Below are 20,395 nucleotides of genomic sequence, written 5' to 3'. Positions count from 1 at the left end.
CCCCCTTGCCATCAGTGAATAAGAAAATACCTAGTTTTCTCTCGATTTCTGCCACCATTCACTTAATCTTTGCTTGGTAATCGCTACTGTCTTGAAATCCACTCTCCCTTCGCTGTCTCTAAAACCCAATGACTTTATTAAATCTATGTTGTCTTCGGTAGGCATAGGGTGAAGCCTATTACAGTAGAGTATCAAGTGCTCAACCGTCTCGTCCTCCTCTCCACAAGCAGTGCACACTGTATCCATTTCCTGGTACTTCACTCTGTATGTTCCGGTTCGTAGAACACCCGTCCTCGCCTCAAACAACAATGAGCTTCCCCTAGAATTGTCATAAATGCTTTCTTTGGCAATAACGGTTTTGTTATTGCCTCGAGATCGAACCGTGTCGCCACCTTGCGGCCAAAATCGGAAACACGAGAAAGCGGGGATACCGCCGCGCGTCGTCTGCTACGGGCGCACGTTCAGAAGCGTGGATTTCGACGATGCAAGCCCGTTTCCGGTTGAGCAGGGCCCTCCTTATAAATGCTTGTCGTTTCGTCTTAGTAAAGGTTGTGTTGTATCGTTTCACTCGCTTGGAAATTCAGCAAAGCGATTAATATTACATTGGATCCTTCCACAATATCTTAGTGTTGTGGATTGTAGAACCGCTGGTCCCACATATTTTTATTATCTCGCACAATCCAAAGCTTTAATAAAACACTGAATGTTGATTAGAGCTATGAGTTGATTAAAAAATTAACCCGAATGATCGCCACACTTTTTGATAGACTAATCAGTCGATGCATCTGTTAATTGACTTTTCTCGAGTCATATTGCATGAAAGGCGTCAAAACTACAATTTGTTTACCACATTCACTATGTCATTAATGCCATATTGCAGTCCCATTTCAAACTTCAAGTTGTGACGCCCACGGCAATATGAACACGAGACGCCTTTTAAAGTGGAGTAGTTTTTAAGTAATTATTTAAACAATAAATTCTTCCTCGATGGCAACCACAAGCATGCTGAAGTAGTTTATGCTAAAGAAATAAAGACGCGAGAAATATTAAAGCAGGCATTTTTTTACTTTTTTTTTTTCGCCCGACTTTCTACAGCAGAACATTTGATTAATCAGCAAGAAAATTAAAGCAAAAAAAGCTTCACTCGAATAATCTGAAGGTTTCGATATGCGTTAGGTTAGGGGAGAGGGTCATCGGAAAGTCTCGTTGAGAGTGGCTAGCCCTTATCAGTATAATAGTGTCTCTGCGGCCGATGCTGTTTGTGTCCTGGTGCGGGTCGTTGGTTGGAGTTTCAGGGTCTAGTACGGTTGAATAGAAGATTATTTAGCCAGAAATGTATAATATTAGCCTCTTCATATCAGCGGCCCTCCCCGAGAAAATTGAAGCGTGTGGCCTCACGCAACCGAGAAGAGCGTCTAATAACACGCACGCTGCTGCGTTGCTCGGTTCCTCTCGTTTATTGCAATCGCGGCAGATATATTAGAACAGTTCGTTTCACTTGTTTCTGTTGTCCTGCCAACGTGCAGTTTGCGGATTGTAACTAGAAGAGGCACTCTCTCATCATCGCAACCTAGTGAAATTGTTCTGACTCAAAAAAAAACGTACCCACACAATGGCACAGTAAAAGGAAATATTTGATGCAGCGGAACTCAATAGCACGGTAATGTACATCACTAACTTCTCTCAATACAGAATGTTTATATTACTTCAAAAACTAAAAGCTACGAAAAACAAAATGCATAGAACCTGCGATTCCACAACCCAGAGTACCAGTATTATGTAAGTATCCGGGTTGGAATGCCCTGTTATGTCGAATTTTCTCACTGGTGAACCGATAGATATATATATATATATATATTGAAGCCCGCGGTCACGGACGCGCGCTTAAAAGCATATGCTTCAAATGCTCCGGTTGTGCAGTACGCGGAACACGGTAACGGTTTGCTAAAAGTCTCCATCTGACGGTTGTGTCGTGAAGATGTTTTCGTGGAATTAGGTCAGTAAAACATCATCTGTGCTAAAGAACAACAACAACAAAAAATACTCCTTGAGCAGCAGAGTCGATTGCCTCCGTGTCGTGACGTTGGCACCGTCACACCTTAGAGCTCTCGGGCCTTGCCTCTCGGTGGTGTTGGACACGTTCGTGCCGGCGGAGAAGATACTATCTGGGCCTCTTTCCCCTTCGTCGGACCGCGCACCACTAGAACAGCCGGAACGATTCTGTAATCCGTTTCGCCTCATACGATGGACCGCAGAGGACGCTACGTGCCATCGAGCCCGCTCTAATGATTTCTCAGTGTCACTGACCCTTAGTAGCCGGGACGCAGGGACGAGCAAGGGCGTGTAGTCACGGGGTACGTTCACAGCACAGGACTGGCTGGGACGCCTCGTAGTTGTCCGGTGGGGTCTACCGTAGTGTGAAAGAGAGCACAGTGACCTTGTTTACGTCCTCGCCCGCTGACGTAAGGCCACGGCAAGGGGGTCAGGCTTTCTGGAGAGCGTTCGAAACAGCGGAAAGGGTGAAGCGGTCCGCACGTGGCCGTTCAAGGAGAGCATTTTACCATCCAGTCAGTGCTGGTCGTCGCGGCGACTACGGCGAGGGGTGGAGGGACATCGGCTCGGCCGTTCGCCAGCCTCGGAAGTTATTTGCAGGTCGTGGGTGAGTACTGAAAATTGTTTCACGGAACGCGCAGAAACCCCCGTCATTTCGGTGTCCATTTGAGTCAACCAAACGACGTACCAATTCAGTGCTTTTGGTTTTGGGGCATTTTTGACGCCTCCCGGCCAGCATTCAGGGATCCTGCCCGTAAGTGATGACGTCACAACACGGCGCAGCGCAAACCGTTGCTAGGCCCGTTGTTGTGGACAAATGCGAGGGGGAATTTGTCTGATAAAAAGAAATCTAAAATTTTTTTGTATATATTGTGGCTTCTGAATGTCTAATTATGGAGATTTTCTCTGCCGTCTCAGCAGTGGCGTAGGCAGAGGGGGGGTTTGGGGGGTCGAAACCCCTCCCGAAATGCCAAAGCTACCTCCCCCCCCCCCCCAAACGGGGCCCGCTCGCTCCCCTGCTCACGCAGTCGGTTTTACACGAGGCACGGAGCAACGGTGGAGAACGGACCATCTCCAACTTATAGGCTTTCGGAAAAATTGTTTGTGGGGTAGAAAAAGATCAAATTAATAAAATATGCAATATTGCTTAATTCATGTTTATTCGATGGGATGCGGAACTTGATCCCAGATATATAGAGAACGGATATTTCGAAACATTTGTGGGGCGAAGGATGACAAACTATCCTCACTGAAACACAGTTCAATCAAAACAATGTGAACATAATAAAACGAACACACGGTGATAATATAAAATAATGTCAGTGATGTAAGGAATAATAAATGAATGGTAAAAAAAGAAAAAAAAACAATCGCACTGTAAGCAACGGGTGGCGCTGCGCTCACACACACCTTTTGTGATCAGAATTACGTGCTTTCTACTAGAATATACCGCGAATAAAAAGGTAACTGTGACCAGTTATATTAGAATGCAATTTACAGGTTCTCTTTATCATCTCATTTATGCCAAGCGCCTAGACATTAAAATGAAGTCGCCTGCGTTCACGGAAAAAAATATCCCGGACGTCCTCCGCTTCAACTTTAATGTCGCGGTGAACATTCAAAAACGCTATACTTCGTTTCAACTTAGGTCCAGACGTAGCCGATGCTACAAGTGCCAGCTCCGGGCTTTCAACCACGCGCGCTCGTGCAGTGCAAGCACTGTTCAGGGCCACATGTTCACGCCTGTAGCATCGGCTGCGTCTGGAATTAAGCTGAAACGAAGCATAGACCAAGCATCGCTCACTCGAAGTGGACGCTCTCAGGTATGTTTTCAACCGTCGTAGTGAAGAGAACGAGCGCTCAGTTTCCGCCGTTGCAGAGCCACTAGGATCTTGAGGAGACGATGGACGTTCTGAAATAGGGCCTCCGGACAGAGGGCGACCGCCTGTATACCGCAGACGTGACGGGTGCTTCACGTTTCTCTCTCTTGCATTGGACGCCTAAAATTTCCCTATTTTTGGCGAAGTTTCCTTGACTTTGCGAAAATCGTCGCTCACGGATGCGATGAAATCCGTCTGGCTTTCTGCTTTGTATGTCAAGGTGGCATCCGATGCAATACCTTATTACTCTTAGCTTAATCTCTTCGTTTCACGGAACATCAGAAACTTGAAGAGACACGCCTTCATATTCTCACTACGCACAGGCGCAAGGCTAGTCAAGTTCCTTTCCACGTTCGGCGTGTAGTTTCTTTGTGGTGCGTCATGTCATTTCTCCGAGTGACGGAACGACGAGTTCGCACTGATGACTTCTCCTTACCCCGAGGATATGCTGCTGCTGCCTTTGAACCACGCTGCAAGATAAAACGGCCTAACAAAGATAACACTCTCTTTCCTTCAGCATCTGGTTCTGTAGCACGAATTCGTTAAACCTTTATTTGATCATAGAGTTTGGTTTTGTGATTCTTCAGAATTGCCTTCCTTCTAAATATGGGCCCCTGGTGTTTGTGCGTGGTCAGTTGCTCCAATTTTTCAGTGTCGAAAAAAAATTGTTCGCTGTTTAACTTGTTTGTTTGTTGTGAAACTATAGCTATTTTTGTGTTTTGTCTGGCCTTCACCCGTTGGTATTGCAGTGCTACTTCGAAAAGCGGAGGGAGTTGTGTGTTGTGAGGAAGTTTTTAAGGTTGGTGGGCCGCAATTACGACGACAGTAGAACAGTGAGCCACCCCGCCCGTATTCCTGTAAATGAAGCCTGCTCCGTTTTGAAAAACGACAATGCAGCGTTACCCATTTTATCTTAACAGTGCCTCCCTAATCTTTGCCTGAGCGTCCGTGTCAGCGAGCTCACCCTCCGTCATTCAAAGGGGGGGGGGGGGGGGGGGGGGGGGGATGCCGTTAAACCCCTCCCGAAATAAAATCCTGGCTACGCCACTGCGTCTCAGCGTCTCAAAGCGATGATAAATTCTGTAATAAAGCTTCAGAGCCGGTTTTGCCATACAAGCAGATGACACGATGGCTTTGCATGTTTAATGTTTCTTTTTCTGAGGGATTACGCGACTGCTTTAAATTAGGTTGCTGACGAGCGACGAAACTTCTATTCTCGGGGTCAACTTTCTGTTGGGTCTTTGAAGCGAAGAGTGCCCGTGAACGCCAACGCCAGCCCGTGGAGGTTTTCGCTATATCTGAAAAGAGTGAGAACACTGTGAAGTCGAATCACCTACGACGACGACGTAAAGTGTAAAGACGTCGAAGTGCAGGCCAGCACTCGTTTTAAGGAGTTCTGACGGTGCAGAAGTTGCTTCAGTGCACATTTGTGTGATCAAACGAACAGTCCGTAACCTATATATATATATATAACTTACCTGATGTTTTTTTGTCGATCTTCCTCGCTATTTCGGTTTGTACTGAAAACGAAAGAATCTGCAGGATTTTTTCTCAGCATGATGGGTAAAGCAGGAACGAAACACACCCATATTGCGAGCCTGAAAAACCAAGTTCGTAGTCTCGAACCGATCATGTTAGAGTTACGATACAATTCCTAATTACAATGCACGTCAACTGCAAAATCAAAAAGAGGGTCTTATACTGTTTTGATATCCTGTTCTAAACAGAAGCTTCTCTTGCTGTATTTTTAGCAGATCTCGATATGTGTGATGATTTCCGCCATACAGTATATCCTGTATCGTACGCATGTACTGTTTGTTTTTACAAACCTGACTATTTTTCTTAGACCTGCCATGTTCCCAAAAAGTACAAGATCAAAATCGCATAATTATGCAAACGATTCACAATGTTGCAGACGGCATGCTTCAGTCATTCCGTACGCGTTCGTCGTCTGCAACAGTCATCTAGAGACGTCTCGAGGCCCGGAAGTTGCCTTCGCAAATATTTCAGAAACAGCCGATTCTCGGCAAGCTTCTGTCGTGGTAAATTTTAAATTTATGCGTCCTTCTATATCTAATTTTTGTAGACGTTACAATTCCACGTCCTATTTTTGAACGATGTTTCTTTCGGAGTGAAATCTAGTCCCATGTATTCGTCCATAGCAACGCCCGTAGCAACAGTTTGTTTAAAGCTACGTTACTGAAAAACTCAGTTGGGAAACTCACCCCTGAAACCGGGATCGCTCGCGTCCACCGAGACCAAACTGAATACGATAATAGCGCCGCCCTTTGGCGACGAGTCAAAACATTAAAGCTGATTTGTATAGTACTGTGAAATGGCAATGCAAGATGGCGCCACCTTGCACGACTGGACGCCGTGCAGTTCCCGGAGTGGCCGCTGCGGGAGAAATGGCGGCTTTGCAATCGCCTTTAGTTCGGTTCTCGAGTACAGATCGGAGCCAACTGAGTTGTTCTAGTAACGTTTAGAGCAATGACGCCACACTTATTGGGTCAATTCACAACCCTTACCGCTTTGATTTGAGTGAGTACTCCACTAACGTGCGGCCGTGTGTGATCCCTACTGGTCGATGCACGTTTAAGGCCCAAGGCTAAGAGTCATATACTGCACTGGCTAAATTCCTCATCCACGGCCGAGAAACGAGAAGCCCATGCATGCGGGCTCTCTGAATTTCCGCTGTCTTAAACATTCACATATCAAAATTATGATTAAAAAAAAACAATTCTATGGCACTTGAATGATTATTGACGCGCAAGATTCTGCACCGGCAGTGTAAACACGGGCACCTAGCAAATTACTAATGTCTCCTGCGCTTTATCTTCCTCCTTCCATATCCCCCTTTCCTTAGTCAGTTTAGCTTATGGCCAAAATCCGCTGGTAGGTCAGTGGATCGGCTTCTACATACCGCGTGAGAGGAAAAAGCCCGTTGCGTGGGAACGAAACCAAATCGATCGGCGCCGCCGTCTTGCTGCAGGTGTGGGTAGACCGTCTGATAGTCGAGCACTGCTGAGGCGTACTGACGGCTTCAGAAATGCTCGACAATCAGACAATCTACCCACACCAGCAACAAGATGTCGACGCCCAGAGGCCGTACTTGCAAACGTCTATAGATGCGCTCGCAGTTTTGGAGCGGAGCAGACCAAACCAACACTCTGACGTCACGCAACTGCGGTGGCGCTGCTGTCGTCACTGAGCATGCGCAGATGCTTCGCCTCGGGCAAATCAGATTTCTGCGCACGCGCAATGCCCACACCTGGTGTCGGAAAACGCGAACATGTTTGTAAACAGCGCGTTGTCATACATAGCACACTGAAATACATCGTACAAAAGACAGCCAACTGTCTGCAGCCATGCGCTGGGAGCACACATATGTACGAAACGAAGGATCGATCATTCTTGGCACGTGTCCGCACACAATTTTATCATCACGACTGGCGCGAACACCGTGTAATTTGTATTAGAGTCACTATATGAGCTACGCTTAGAGTATCGGTACTCTGTTCCCCGTTGTGGGCGCCGCCTTCCTGGTGCTTGTGCAGAGCAGACGCCACTCCCGATCATCATGATTTAAATGTACGACTTCCTCGGCATTAGATTCTCTGTTAGGAAGCTCATGTAATATTGCTCTGCCCTGTCGCGAACTGTTTAAACATTTGTAGACAACGGAAAAGCGTTTTCTAGGATTTCAGATAAAGCTTGAGATAACTGGCAACCATGATTTTAAGCCACGAGATGGGTAAGTGTCGTTACTCTGAAGCGTTGCTTATTTAGTGGCACTTTTTAGTATGATGAACCGGCATTGTGACGTTGGCTTAAATAATGGGGTTAGCAATACAACCACGTGTTATCCGTAGGCCATGGACCATCGAAGATGGTATCTGCTCGTCGGAGCCGCCTGGACCATCCTCACCTTGGGAAGTTCAACGGCACTCTCTGACGCCGATGAGCCCTGCGGTATCGCTCTAAAACGGTCTCGGAGGGCAGAGATGACCCCAGAGGAACGCTTACAAGGCTGTTTTGAACAAAACGGCTTTGAACATGTGAAATGCGGGGTGAATGGCGCCGCCTTTAGCTGTAAGTATTCTGGTCTCCATTTTTCACATAAACAAACTAACAAAAAAACTAATATGTTTTCAAATTCGTCTATTAACCAGAACGTTTAAACAATAGGCATGCGTGCATCAACCCATTCTCCCAATAGCAAACCATTTGCGTGCGATCTGTTAAAACAAAATGTCGAAGTCGTGTCGTTTCTTGCTGAAGCTGCCGAGATGCGGTGTCAGAAAATACAGAATCGCTTCAAGGCTCGTTTGCACGCTTGCGACTGGTTATGACGGAGTACAACACGGCCTTTTGTATACTGACACCTCACGCCCCTCACGCACTCATGGCCCTCACGCCCCTCAAGCCACACACGCACTCACCGCCCTCATGGCTCTTACGCACCCAAACCCTTCACGCACTCATGGCCCTCACGCCCGGCCCTCATCCCACTCACGCACTCATCGCCCTCCCGGCCCTCACCACTCATACCCCTCACGCCCCTATCGCACTCATGGCCCTCACGCCCCTCAAGCCACTCACGCACTTATCGCCCTGACGGCCCTCACGAACCCATACCCTTCACGCCCCTCACGCACTCACTGCCCTCACGGCCCTCACGCACTCATACCCCTCACGCCCTCAGGGCTCTCACGCCCCTCAAGCCACTCAAGTCACTCACGCACTAACCGCACTCACGGCCCTCACACACTGATACCCCTCACACCCTCAGGGCTCTTACGCCCCTCAAGTTACTCACGCACTAACCGCCCTCACGGCCCTCACGCACTCATACCCCTTACACACTCATGGCCTTCACGCCCCTCACGCACCCATGCCCTTCACGCCCCTCACGCACTCACCGCCCTCACGGTACTCACGCACTCATACCCCTCACGCACTCACGATCCTCACAGCCCTCACGGCCCTCATTCACCCTCACACTCAGGAATACTCCTGGTTCAGAAACTCACCCACCCTTACCTCACCTGTGAAGTTGAGGATGAGTGAGGGTCCTCGTGAGTGAGATTCGCCGAGGTATGATCACAACTTATAAGAAATACTTAAGTGTCCTCAGACTTTCTCATAACTCCCACGATTTTTTCATCTATATTTTATAAAAGCTATAGCAATACATATCTGCTCTATAACACCGATAGAATAACAGCCTTAGCGTAACAATGCTCCATAAATGCATTAAAAAATTCCGTTAAAAGAATGTAGAGATGTTTTACATAATTTATCTAGGCACAAGTGAGAAAAAACGCTGACACTTCTATTGTCTCCGACAGTTTAGGAAACGCGGCGCGTAGCGAGTACTAAACTTCTCATTCAATAGTTTTAGGGAACCTGTTTTGCACATCCGATATCGTACGATGCGCCTTCCGGTACCAACTGCGCGTGTGCGAGTCTTCTACGGTAGCGCATGCAGTGCCGAATTAAGGCATTTGGGAGCCCTGGGCTTAGGCTGTTATGAGGCCTCTACCTATGATAATGGTGGGGGTGATGATGGTGGTGGTGAAGGTAACGATGACGACGGGAATATGTATATTTTTTAAGTTGTTAAATCTAGATATGTTTCATCGTATGATTATTGTCGAGCCTTGTTTAGATCCGTAGATTCAATGGAATTCAAGTTTGCCTTGCTGTCAGTGAGCGGATGCGATTGTTTCGAAGCTACTTTGCAAATAATCAACCCCTCTAGCAATTTACAATATAGTAATTTTGAGATACAAAACTGAAATCAAATAAACATTGCGGAAAATATTAGGATTTGTCGTTCACATTCAAAAACTTAACCACAAAAACAACATAAAAAAACACTAAATTGCTTCTGTTTAAAATGTTGATTGTTCATGAATTTGTTTGACTAGAATTACAGCTAGATTCATAGAGCACATGCCCAGGCCAGTTTACACAAATTGGTCGCAATGTCGACTTGTAGCACAGGTGACCCTCTTGCTAACATGTCGAGTGACATCATTAATCACACATGAATTGAGTGATGCAGCAACCGAAAAGGTACCCGCAAAATTCCCATTCTAATTTCACTTCCCATAAACTAAATGGCATGCCTCGCAAATCGACGACTGCCACGAAAATCTAGAGCCCTTATTCTTGTAATTGTTCCAAATTATTGGAAGTGTTTTAACTTCTAACTAGCCCTCTGTTAATTAATTACTGATGTGAGCAGTGAAGGAAGTGACATAGGCAAGAAAGAAATTTCGTTGTTTGAAGCAGTCTTTATCGGGATCAAACTACTTCGTAAACGCTCTTCTAATTAATAACTGAACCCTCGTTTCGCGAACAAACGCAGACTTCCACATTTAAAGCATAGTAGAAACTGCGTGCGATTCTAAGACATCGACCGCTGTCGTTCGGGCACATCTGCATTAAAAGAATTTATCATGAGGATTGAGATGTTTTCTTTTTGTACCTACACGCTGTCTTTTTGAATGGGGAAAATGTTTCGCGTCAGATTTAGTACTAATCTTGTTCTTTTTAAATGCAATAATTTAGACCTCGGCGGCCATTTTTCTCTGTGACTCAACGTTAAAAAAATAAAAGACTATACCTCAGAGGTTGGTGAAACCATTGCAGTATTCTTATCAGTCGCTGGAAGGAAGAGTGTTCAGTTGCACTGGCAGACCAGATATCGACTCTAGAGCACTTCCTTGCAGTCAGTACCCATCGAAAACTGTTGAGGGGCGTCTTAAGAGCCGGCTCCTTGGAACGCCTTTTTGTTGGTGGCTATAGAGACGGTGTCCGGATGATTTACAGGCGCCTTTTCGCTTGTTCCAAACTTATCGTTCTGAAATGAACCCCATATGGAGTTTCGCGAAAAGGTTTAAAACAACATGTGTGAACCATATTCGTTGCTTACTTGACGCTTGCTTAACTTCCTGCCCACAATTGTCCGTAGAACACCGCTAATGGGGTCTCAGTACAAAAGAAAGCTTCATCACCGTCCTTCCATCAAGCTCCAATTAAAAAAAAAAAAAATCTAACGAGGGGCATGGGAGGCCGTGTTAAATATTGTTGTTCTGGAACGCCTGTTGCACACGGACCTCACAAACACCAGCTGATCTAGAGACGGGAACTTTATGGCATCCTTGTTTCCTTGTTAAGGAAAAGAGAACGAGAAGGCCATTGCGCCAGAGGCTCTTCGGAGTGTTTCTTCTGCTTTCTGCCTAAACTTTCTTAAATAATAATAAAGAAAAAGACTACTATTTTTAAATTTTTAGGGGCCAGCATGGGGCCCCCTGACAGCCTGGGGCCCAGGGCTGCAGCCTCCTTAGCCCGTACCTTAATCCGGCCCTGAGCGCAAAGACGGTTCCCTAAAACTCTCAATAATGTCATCGTGTCTTTTACAGGAGGTTTGAGCAGCGTGCCTTAGGACCGGGGTCACACTGCCTACACATCATACAAAAGACAGTCTGCATGCGAGATCCGTGCTCCGAGGTGGCAATGAGTTCGAGGAGGAAACTTGGGCGCGCGGCGTTCGAACCGCAGGATATTGCGTAGACTCGTGTTTCTGCAGACTGTCTTTTGTGTGGCGCATGTGCAGTGCGACCCCCGGTTTTAGAGTGAAACAAACGTATTATAGACACGCCACTCTCATCCGCGAGCGTATGGGCTGAATCGGGTTCCCGTACCCAGGTCACTCGGTCGGCTACAACCCGGAAATGGCTGAAGCCATCGCCACGGGGGCGGGATTGGCGATCGGCCTCATCATCATCGCCGTCGTCCTATGGTGGTATAAAAGACGAAAGGTGGGTGCCTAAAGACCTTCAACTAGGGTTCCTGGAGCGCGTCTTTGACTGGGTTCGGCGTCCTATGTCGCCCCTACACAGAAAGTGGTCCCTAGGTTTCAACAAATGACGTCACAAAGGTAGACGTGAAAGGTTGTTGGATGTGGCGATCCTGGAAACTAATGGTATAAGTCCCGAAAAAAAAAATGCGAGCATGCGTCATTGTTTTTGTCGTCGCAATGTCCCAACCACTGGCTGCTGAAGCTTCAGTGGAGTGTCAAGCTGAAGAATGACCTGCAGCAGAGCAGGCGTCTGCCGCATACATCTCCGCTGCTGTAAAGGGCCGCCCACACTAGCGAGAAAACGCGCCCGGCGCGCCGATAAATCGGTTAAGCGGCAAGATAAAGGGCGTGTGTCTGCACGCGCTCGTGGCGCTGACTGTGCTTCGGCGACATTTTGTTACTTGCCGCGATCGGCGTGCCACGCGCGTTTTCTCGCTAGTGTGGGCGGCCCTTAACCCTCCACACGAACCGCGGCCCGCGACGTGACACTTTTATTACCTCACCAGACGGAAATCGAAGAACCAGTTTTTAGGACGATGTAAGCACACCAGTCGGAGACACATTCCAGGCATCGCATACCATCACCCGAGGTCTTTGGGCATCGCGTGTGGTGCAAAACATAAGCTCGCGATTATTGAGACCACCTCCACATTTACGACCATGTCACCCGGTGCGCACCTACGGGGAGCACTGTCCCCTGAATATGCCGATATAGTTTCGCCCGGTACCACTAGATGGGGGCGCCATAACTCAGCTGTTTATGGCGTGCTGGAAATGCTTGGAGTAATGGGCTTGTGAGCGCCCGGCGCGGCCGCAAATTGTTTATGAAAGCTTTTGTTTCGCCCTATTTTTTAACACGGAATCACAGAATGAAGGACGCTACTCCTAAAGCACCCACTAGAAAATAGGGAGAAAAAACGATTTTTATTTTTTATTTTGTTTCAGGGTGTCGTAAAGCAAGTCGTGTAACCGAGCCAATAAACAGAGCGCCATGGAACTTTTCACAAAGGTGTGTCTAGATGGTGCATTATTCATATTTAAATTTCGCTAGTGTAAATTCGTAAGAAAACATGCAAAGAAATTAAAAAAAAAAATTTATGCCCGGGAGGAAAACAGAAGCAAACCGTCGTGTTAACACTGCTACTCGTGTATGGTACGACACATGATCGGATCTTCTGGATATGCTTCAGGGTGTTAATCTCTAAGAAGCTTTCAAGTTTTTGTATCATGTGGTGCCATATATGAATAGCTGCGTCAACCCGACAATTTGCTTCCCTCTTCATACCGCGTATGGGAAAAAAAGTTGTTCTTTTGCATTTTTCTTTTAAGAACCCACAAACAAGTTTTAATATGATCGATGATCCACCAAAAAATCATCAGCCATTTTACCCTGTGAAGGTGGGTGACCAGCGAAGCTGTTTAGTACACGACACAGACCTGACACAAAATTTTGAACAAAGGTACGAACTATCGCCGCCCCGAGGAGCTGGAGAAAACCAGACACGTGCGACGGGGCCGCCACCCGGGAGAGCGGAAGGAAAGGAAACTAGACACGCAAGCGCTTGGAACGACGACAAAAAGAGTGCGGTGCGAGCGTAGACATGGCTAAAGCCCCCCTATCGGTTGCACAGCAGCAGATCTTTGAGAAACCTTAATTATCTACCCGAGAGTCTACTGACCTTGGAAATGGTGCCTATTAATAACTAGTCTATTGAAAATGCATATCCAAGTGATTAGACGTATAAGCTTTTGTATAGAATGAAGCGATTTTGCATGAAATACGAGACCTGAGGTTTTGTTGACGTACACGAAAAATCAACAGAACGCTAGCTCCGTTGTAAAGCACCTTTGTGAAAAGTGTCGTGGCACTCTCTTCCGTGGGTTATTTATACGATGTTTTACACCCCAATTGTCACAAGAACACGCTATAGATTGGGAGATAAACAAAGAAAAAACATACGCGTCTTAGGAGTTTGCGTTTAATCAAAATTTAATTAAATCAGTGTTCCGAAGATTCTGCAATGAAACGCACATGTTCACTGCCCATGCACTCTGCACCAGAAACTATGGGCAGGCTTTCGAGAGGAAGGCCCGTGCCAGCTAGCGCTCTAGTGCACGCGGGTTCTCTGCCCAATCGCCTCCAACCGGTTATTTCTGAAAAATGTAGTAGACTTCGGAATTTCTCGATTTGCGGAATCCTAAAGAGGTCTGATGGACTAAGCCTAATGAACTCAGCTGATGGACTCAGGCTGGGTTTTTAGGTGTGTGTGTGTGTGTGGGGGGGGGGGGGGGGGGGGTGAAGAGAAGGATGGAGGGGTGTAAACATTTAGAAAAAAACCCGAGACTGGGACATTAAGGGGCGGACGAACACAGAGTCTCAAACGCAGCTGAATTTTATTTGAGAACGAAGGGTGCTTATATAGGCGTCAAATCTTGAACAAATCAAAAGAGACGAAGGAAAGAGAGGGAGAAACCTACACAACACAAAAGAGACGAAAGAAGGAAAGGGAGAATTGGGGATACCCGTGCCGCAAGCAGTACAACAAAAAAAAAACAAAAAAAACAAGCATTACAATAGAACTGAGAAGTGGTGAGATCGTTTATACAAAAACAAAAGCAAAGTAGAAGGACCAAAGTGCAATTAGTCCTCAAGAAACCCCAACACTATAACAGGAAGGACGCAACGAACAAACGACCAAGAAACAATAAAGCGAAAGGACTTAAAATCGGACAAAGGCCTCAACAGAACAATTGACAAGACGAGCAGACATCAAATTTGTAGGAACTTTCTTCGTTCTTTATCTATTGTGAGGGATGGCTTATTTACCGCATTCCCATGATTCATGAAATAAAATTACTGTTTTCAGCTGTACTGTATTTCGACCAACTTTTAAGGTGTACGCTATTATCGCAACATTTGCATCTTTCTGCAGATTCATGACGAAACCGACGTAATGCAGACACAGGTATAAAACTCACCGTGCTCTACAGGGTGTTTATATAAAGAGATAAACGTTGTTTTCCACTGCGAAAATAAATTACGCGCTGACGGTTGGAACCAGATGCTAAAGTTACGAAACTCACCGTTATCTAACTTAAAAATTATATATATATATATATCAGTGTGTCGAACCGAAAAAATACGGGTTCGGTTACGGTTCAGGTTCAAGTAAATTTATTTTGTTCCGGTTCAGTTCCGGTTCGATTAATTCGATCCGCGAACCCGTTCACCGGTTCGCGAACCGATTCGGAAATTATAAATGACAAATTGCAACATCAAAATAAATTACAAATAAAACATCTGAAATCAGCACATACGAAACGGGATACATCGTAGTGTAAGGCTCAGGGATTTCTACCAGGAATGGTTTCTTTATGTGCACCCAAAGGTTACCTCACCGACGTTTACGCATTCGGACTTCATCTAATCGGGTCCGACGCAGTAGCTGTAAAATCCGCGACCTCCTTACAAACCCACTTACAAGTAGAACTCGCTAACTATCCCGCCACCTCGGCGTGTAAGCAATTGAAGGAACAGTGGGGAGAAAATACAGCTTTCTTTATTTGAACTAGCCTTCGGTAACTCAAATTAGACCCTTAAAGAAGTTTTCATTAAACAAGATACGGAATATGAAAAACACTTCACCGAACGAACGCAACGCCAGAAGGACGTAATAGGATAAATATTAAAATAGAAGAGTTCGCTGTCTCACAAATATGTTAGCTTCTAAGTGCCTATACGAAACCGGCTGCATTATTATCAAACTCCACAGCCTTTTCTTTTCTCATTCCGATGGAAGCAAGCTTCAAGAACTTGCGCGTTCTACAAACGTGTTATGAAATGAGCCGGAGGCTATGAATGAGCACACAGCAGCATTTAGGATTTACGAGATTGTAGGAAAATGAAATCCCGTGACGCGATTTTTTCTTTTTTTTTTGCACAGCCTTCCAATTCTCTTTTTTCCGTGCAAGCCGCGACCAGCGTAATACTGGTTCCTATGTCAAGATTCATGGATGCAGCGTTTATATTCCTAAGACTGAGTGGAGAAGAAAAATATGTAAGCGAGGTGTGTGTCAGTTGACGGCACTTAAAAAACAAATGGCATTGATAGCACATTCATTGTCAACAGCGCGTGGCCGAACCGTTTTGACGTGAGCCGGTAACCGTTATTTTTTTTTCCGGTTCAGTTCCGGTTCGAGTTCATCGCGATAACAATATAACGGTTGGGGTTCGGGTTCAGTTCCGGAAAAAATACCGGTTCGGTTCCGGTTTTCGGTTCGGTTCGGTTCCGGTTCGACACCCTGATATATATATATATATATATATTACAATTTTGACGATGATAAATTGAGCGCGTTAAACATAGCAGACACCTCACATACATGTATGTGCGGACTCCGTAGCCACCTTTTCCTCGTGGAGAATTTACGAGAATTGCTTATGGCCTTTGAATTATATATAAAGGCAAGTTCTTAAACATTGCCGTCAGCTCCGAACGTGAGACCGAGCGTTCCGACACGCGCAGATTATTTTTGCCGTACGGAAACCACGGTGCGCTTTTCTCCTCAACCCACGATATGTTTACAATAGGTGCCACCATGGTCTGGGGATGCAGGTGCTTTAAAAGTATTGAAGCAACACGCAAATTTGATAAAAACAACACGCAAATTTGATAAATCCGTGCGAAAGGCATCCGAAAAGCATACAACTGACGTGAACAGCGGAGGAGCGGCTGAGATGCACCGCCATCTCTCGGAAGGAGTGCAAGGCGGGCTCAGTGGCACTCTCGGGTGACATGGTCGCATACCGCGAAGCGTCTCCATATGTACCGCCGCAAGACAGACCCCGGATGCCCAACTTGTGGTGATCCTGAAGACACAACCCATGCACTACGTTTGTGTCTAACCCATGAGGATCTCCGAAAAGTGCTATTGCGATCCTACGCTGCAGTTGGACTTCCCCACTCCACTGCCCAAGAGCTTTTGAACCCCAGTGGAACGCGGGGAATAGTTGAAAAGGCCTTTCGTGCTCTCCTCCAATATCTTTGCAGACACAAAACAAAAACTTACACAACGGATCTAGGACAAGTATTCAACGTTTAAATTCGCTTATGCGAGTGAATAGGTAGCACAGCAAGTTTGCGGCATTCTGATCTAGTGCGGAGCCGAGATGGGAACCTCCGCGGTACATTGACGGACTTTGCCATCTCGGATCGGCACTGCGATAGGAGTGGATGCTATCTTCCTGCTCGCTGTGGGGTCATTTTCTCACAAGCCCAATTCTAAACAAGCCCGTTGGCTTTTGGACTATAATGCATCAGATATTCAAACTTGTACATAACCATTTCTTCTTCCTCTTTCCTTTATTTACCCATATACCCAAAAAGCCAGATAGCGACTTGCCTCTGACTGGAGGCCCACATATCTCCTGGCTCCCCCGCTTTCTCTTCACCCCAAAATAAACAACAAACAACAACATGGTCGCAAGTGCAGAGGAGATCGGGGTGATTATACCCAGCAGTGCCAAAAGTGCATCGTCATGGCGCTCGTCGTTTTTATGTGTCTGCTATCACAAACTAAATCAATCCCACGCAGTGAATCCTCTGCGATGCAGACAATTATCTGAGTCCCTTCGGGCACGAACTCTAAGCGTGTATTGGACACGAGAGCAGCGTCAGCGTTCGGAGAGGACTCGGATCCAATCACACGCTTCGTGCCCGAGGATGGATAGATGGATGTTGATGGCTATACCCTTTGTAACGGGCGGTAGCTTGCGCCACCTAGCCTAAGTCTAAAAATGGCTCCCACCCATGTTGCTTAATGGGGTTTTGAAGAAAGGGTCTGTTGGACCAGATAAAATTGTGAGTTTAATTAATGATTGCATTTTTTCGTGTTTTCTGTCATGTTTTAGAGGCGGGAGGCTGGTAGAATCTAGGCGCCACATACATCGTGAGTGCAGCCTGCCAAGGGAAAAACAGCCATCGGATCAAACAGCCAACATCGGATGACACGGGCAGCAAACTTCACAAGATGTGAGAAACGCATCGACGCGGCCCACCTATTTTCCACCGTCATTACGGCAAGCAATGCCGGGAAATAAAATAAATGTGAGCATTAAAAACTTCAGTGGCTCCCTATTGCCTAAATGGCGCCATTGAGCACGTGCTTTGATCCATCCACGAATTCGTGAGAATGTGCATGCTCTTTGGATTTGGGTATAGATCCAGGATTCGGGAAGAGGGCTGTGGGAGAGAAAATCGTTGAAGAAGCGGATGAGGACGGGGCGGGGCGGAGGCTGTCTGGTCCAGGGCAATGAGAGTAGTTGACACGGGCAAGGGCTTCGTAGGTTTGAGTTGAAAGAATGACTATGGAGAAGAGTGTGGGTTGCTGGTGTGGCCTCGACTGGCAAAGTTGTGGGTTCGGGGACAAAGGTGATGTGGTCCAGGGTCGACTAATGCAGCAGCCTGGAAAACGGGGTAAGAAAAGAGCTCGGCTATGTCGTCAGGGCTTGAGTAGGGTGTGCCGTGATGTGTGAAGACCGGCGCTTGGGACATTTTTCGTTGATGGTGAAAATATGCCCAAAAGAGTTCGCGTTGGCGGGTGTTTTTTGCTGCTAGTTGCTGTAAATAATCGTTATGGGAAACACGGATGAGATGCTTGACTTCGGCACGGGCTTGGTGGGTTAGGTTAATACGACTGGGATTTTAAATTTCTGCATTTTCTCGAATAGCTCGTGGTTACGTCTGATTAGGGCTGCAGTCTCTTTTGTCATATATGGAAGGCCGCCGCGCCTCCTGTTGGCCCTTAAGGTTAACTCATTCGTGCTGAATCGCTGACATCATGTCGAGCCAGAGGTCGTGGGCCTCGTCAGCCAATAGGTCATCAAACACGATGGACCAGGGAGCGAAATGGATGAGCTGATTAGGATGAGGGAAAATGTTTTTTATAACTGCTGGAACTTCTTGGTTTGATGATTTCGCTAAGGGGCTGAGCAGTGGATGTTGGTGAGGAGAGCACTGTGATCACTGCCTGGTAGGCTGGATATGACTGTGCAGCAGTGGGATAAGGTGGTATTATTGGTGAGGGCGAGGTTGAGGAAGGTAGCGTGGCTGTTCCTAGAAATGTAGGATGGGGCGTCACAAAGTTGGGGGAGGCCAGCAGTTTCCAGTACGTCTAACGGCGTGCCATTGAGTGCATCTGAAGGGATGGGAGTGTCAGGTTCGGACCAGTTAATGACACTCTTGAAGTCACCAAAGATAAACAGTGGAGAGAACCTGCTAGGGTCGATGCGCAGTAGGCTCCCTTGGAGGTGGGCGTACGATTGTTCACGTAGGGACGATGGGCAATAGGTAGACGCCATAAGAAGCTGTCCATGTTTGCAAAAGGCCTCGACGGAGATGGCTTCTAGACCCGGAGTGGTGAGGTGGTCAAGACATCAGCAGGTCAGGAGTTTTGGCACAGCAAGGAGGACGTCGCCAACAGTTGAAGGGCGGTCTTGCCCAACTACAGTGAATTGCGTGAGATTAATTAATTGTCCATCAAAGACTGAGACGTCCAGCCATTTTTCGCATGTACGCAGCGAATACTGTATTTTAGAAAGATGACGCCAGTGCATTAAAGTCAGGTAGCTTGTTCTTTAGAGAGCAAACGCTGGAAAACCAAACAGAAATCATGTTTGGCGGCGCAGGAGCGCTGCCGGCCGCGGAGTTGTCGTGCGAGCGATGAATGCCATCGACGTCGTCGCTCGCTGAAAGCGGGTCGGAGAACTGCTTGGAAGAGCTGGTGAGGATGGTGGGGTATACTCAGGGGCTCCGTGCTGCTTGAAGAGGGGGGGGGGGGGGTGGAGTCGAGTTAAAAACGTCTTTATTTAATGCCAGACATGGCTGCTCTTGCTTTAAAGCATCCGCAGTGCAAAAATAAATAATATTAGTAATAACTTTTCACACAGCCGCGCCCGAGAGCGGCCGACGGCCGTTTCACTATGGGACGCTCCAAAACGTCGCCAAATGCTCCAAAGCGCGACCGTGCGATGGGATTATTGAAGGGAATTTGCAGTCACCGATGGGCCATCGGCGCAAGAGCCCCGCTGGTCCGCCGTCCGCGTAAAAGAAGTGGCAGAGCTGATTCCACAGGAGCCGCACTGTTGGCAGCGGCTTGTCTTGTGGGATCACCCAGTCCCCAAAGGTGTTAGGTTGGTCTGCTACCGGGATGTCAGCCAAGGCCTTGAAGCAAGCCGCAGCGTGCTCGGGGCACTCCCAGATAACGTGCTGCGTCGTCGCAAGGGTGTTGTCTGCTGTACAGTAGTCTTGCTGCGGTTCATCTTGAAATATGCGGTTGCGGAGGGCTGGCAGCATAAGGGTGTTCGTGGCGGTACGGCAGACGAGAGTCTGGGAAGAACCTGGAGTTCGGCAAGTTGGTACATCTTAGATTCGAAAAGCGCCAGAAAACAAGGACCACAGAAGGAATAGACGAAACGAAGCGCATCGTTTCGTCTATTCCTTCTGTTGTCCTTGTTTTCTGGCGCTTTTCGAATCTGAGAGTCTGGGCCCTCCGGCTCACTCCTGCTGACTTAGGGGTATCATTCTGTTGT

General features: G+C 47.0%; 2 protein-coding genes across 2 annotated transcripts in view; both read left to right on the top strand.

The window, feature by feature from the left end:
- The first annotated feature begins 2,502 nt into the window (after positions 1–2,502).
- Positions 2,503–17,851, top strand: LOC115316637. The gene is made up of 4 exons (XM_040221491.3): positions 2,503–2,659; positions 7,805–8,024; positions 11,652–11,764; positions 17,717–17,851. The coding sequence occupies exons 2-4, from the start codon at positions 7,808–7,810 to the stop codon at positions 17,738–17,740; spliced, it is 354 nt and encodes a 117-aa protein (XP_040077425.1). The 5' UTR covers positions 2,503–2,659; positions 7,805–7,807; the 3' UTR covers positions 17,741–17,851.
- Positions 17,852–18,166: 315 nt separating this feature from the next.
- The window catches only part of LOC115316630 (chitinase-3-like protein 1), a 57,164-nt gene continuing 54,935 nt past the window's right edge, over positions 18,167–20,395 (top strand). The window contains exon 1 of the mRNA XM_042289351.1: positions 18,167–18,281. Coding sequence (XP_042145285.1) covers positions 18,167–18,281 — 115 coding nt within the window. The remainder of the gene's footprint in view (positions 18,282–20,395) is intronic.

This window comes from Ixodes scapularis, unplaced genomic scaffold (assembly GCF_016920785.2).
Source record: "Ixodes scapularis isolate PalLabHiFi unplaced genomic scaffold, ASM1692078v2 PGA_scaffold12__126_contigs__length_90152505, whole genome shotgun sequence".
Taxonomy (NCBI): Eukaryota; Metazoa; Arthropoda; class Arachnida; order Ixodida; family Ixodidae; genus Ixodes; species Ixodes scapularis.
Note: the sequence above shows the minus strand (reverse complement) of the source record. Positions and strands in the feature narration are given on the sequence as shown.

Excerpts from the sequence above, each read along its gene's own strand:
- LOC115316637 (XM_040221491.3), top strand. The coding sequence starts at position 7,808 with ATGGACCATCGAAGATGGTATCTGCTCGTCGGAGCCGCCTGGACCATC. Across the intron at positions 8,025-11,651 it reads GAATGGCGCCGCCTTTAGCT|GTCACTCGGTCGGCTACAAC; the intron begins GTAAGTATTCTG and ends TCCCGTACCCAG. Across the intron at positions 11,765-17,716 it reads GGTGGTATAAAAGACGAAAG|AGGCGGGAGGCTGGTAGAAT; the intron begins GTGGGTGCCTAA and ends GTCATGTTTTAG.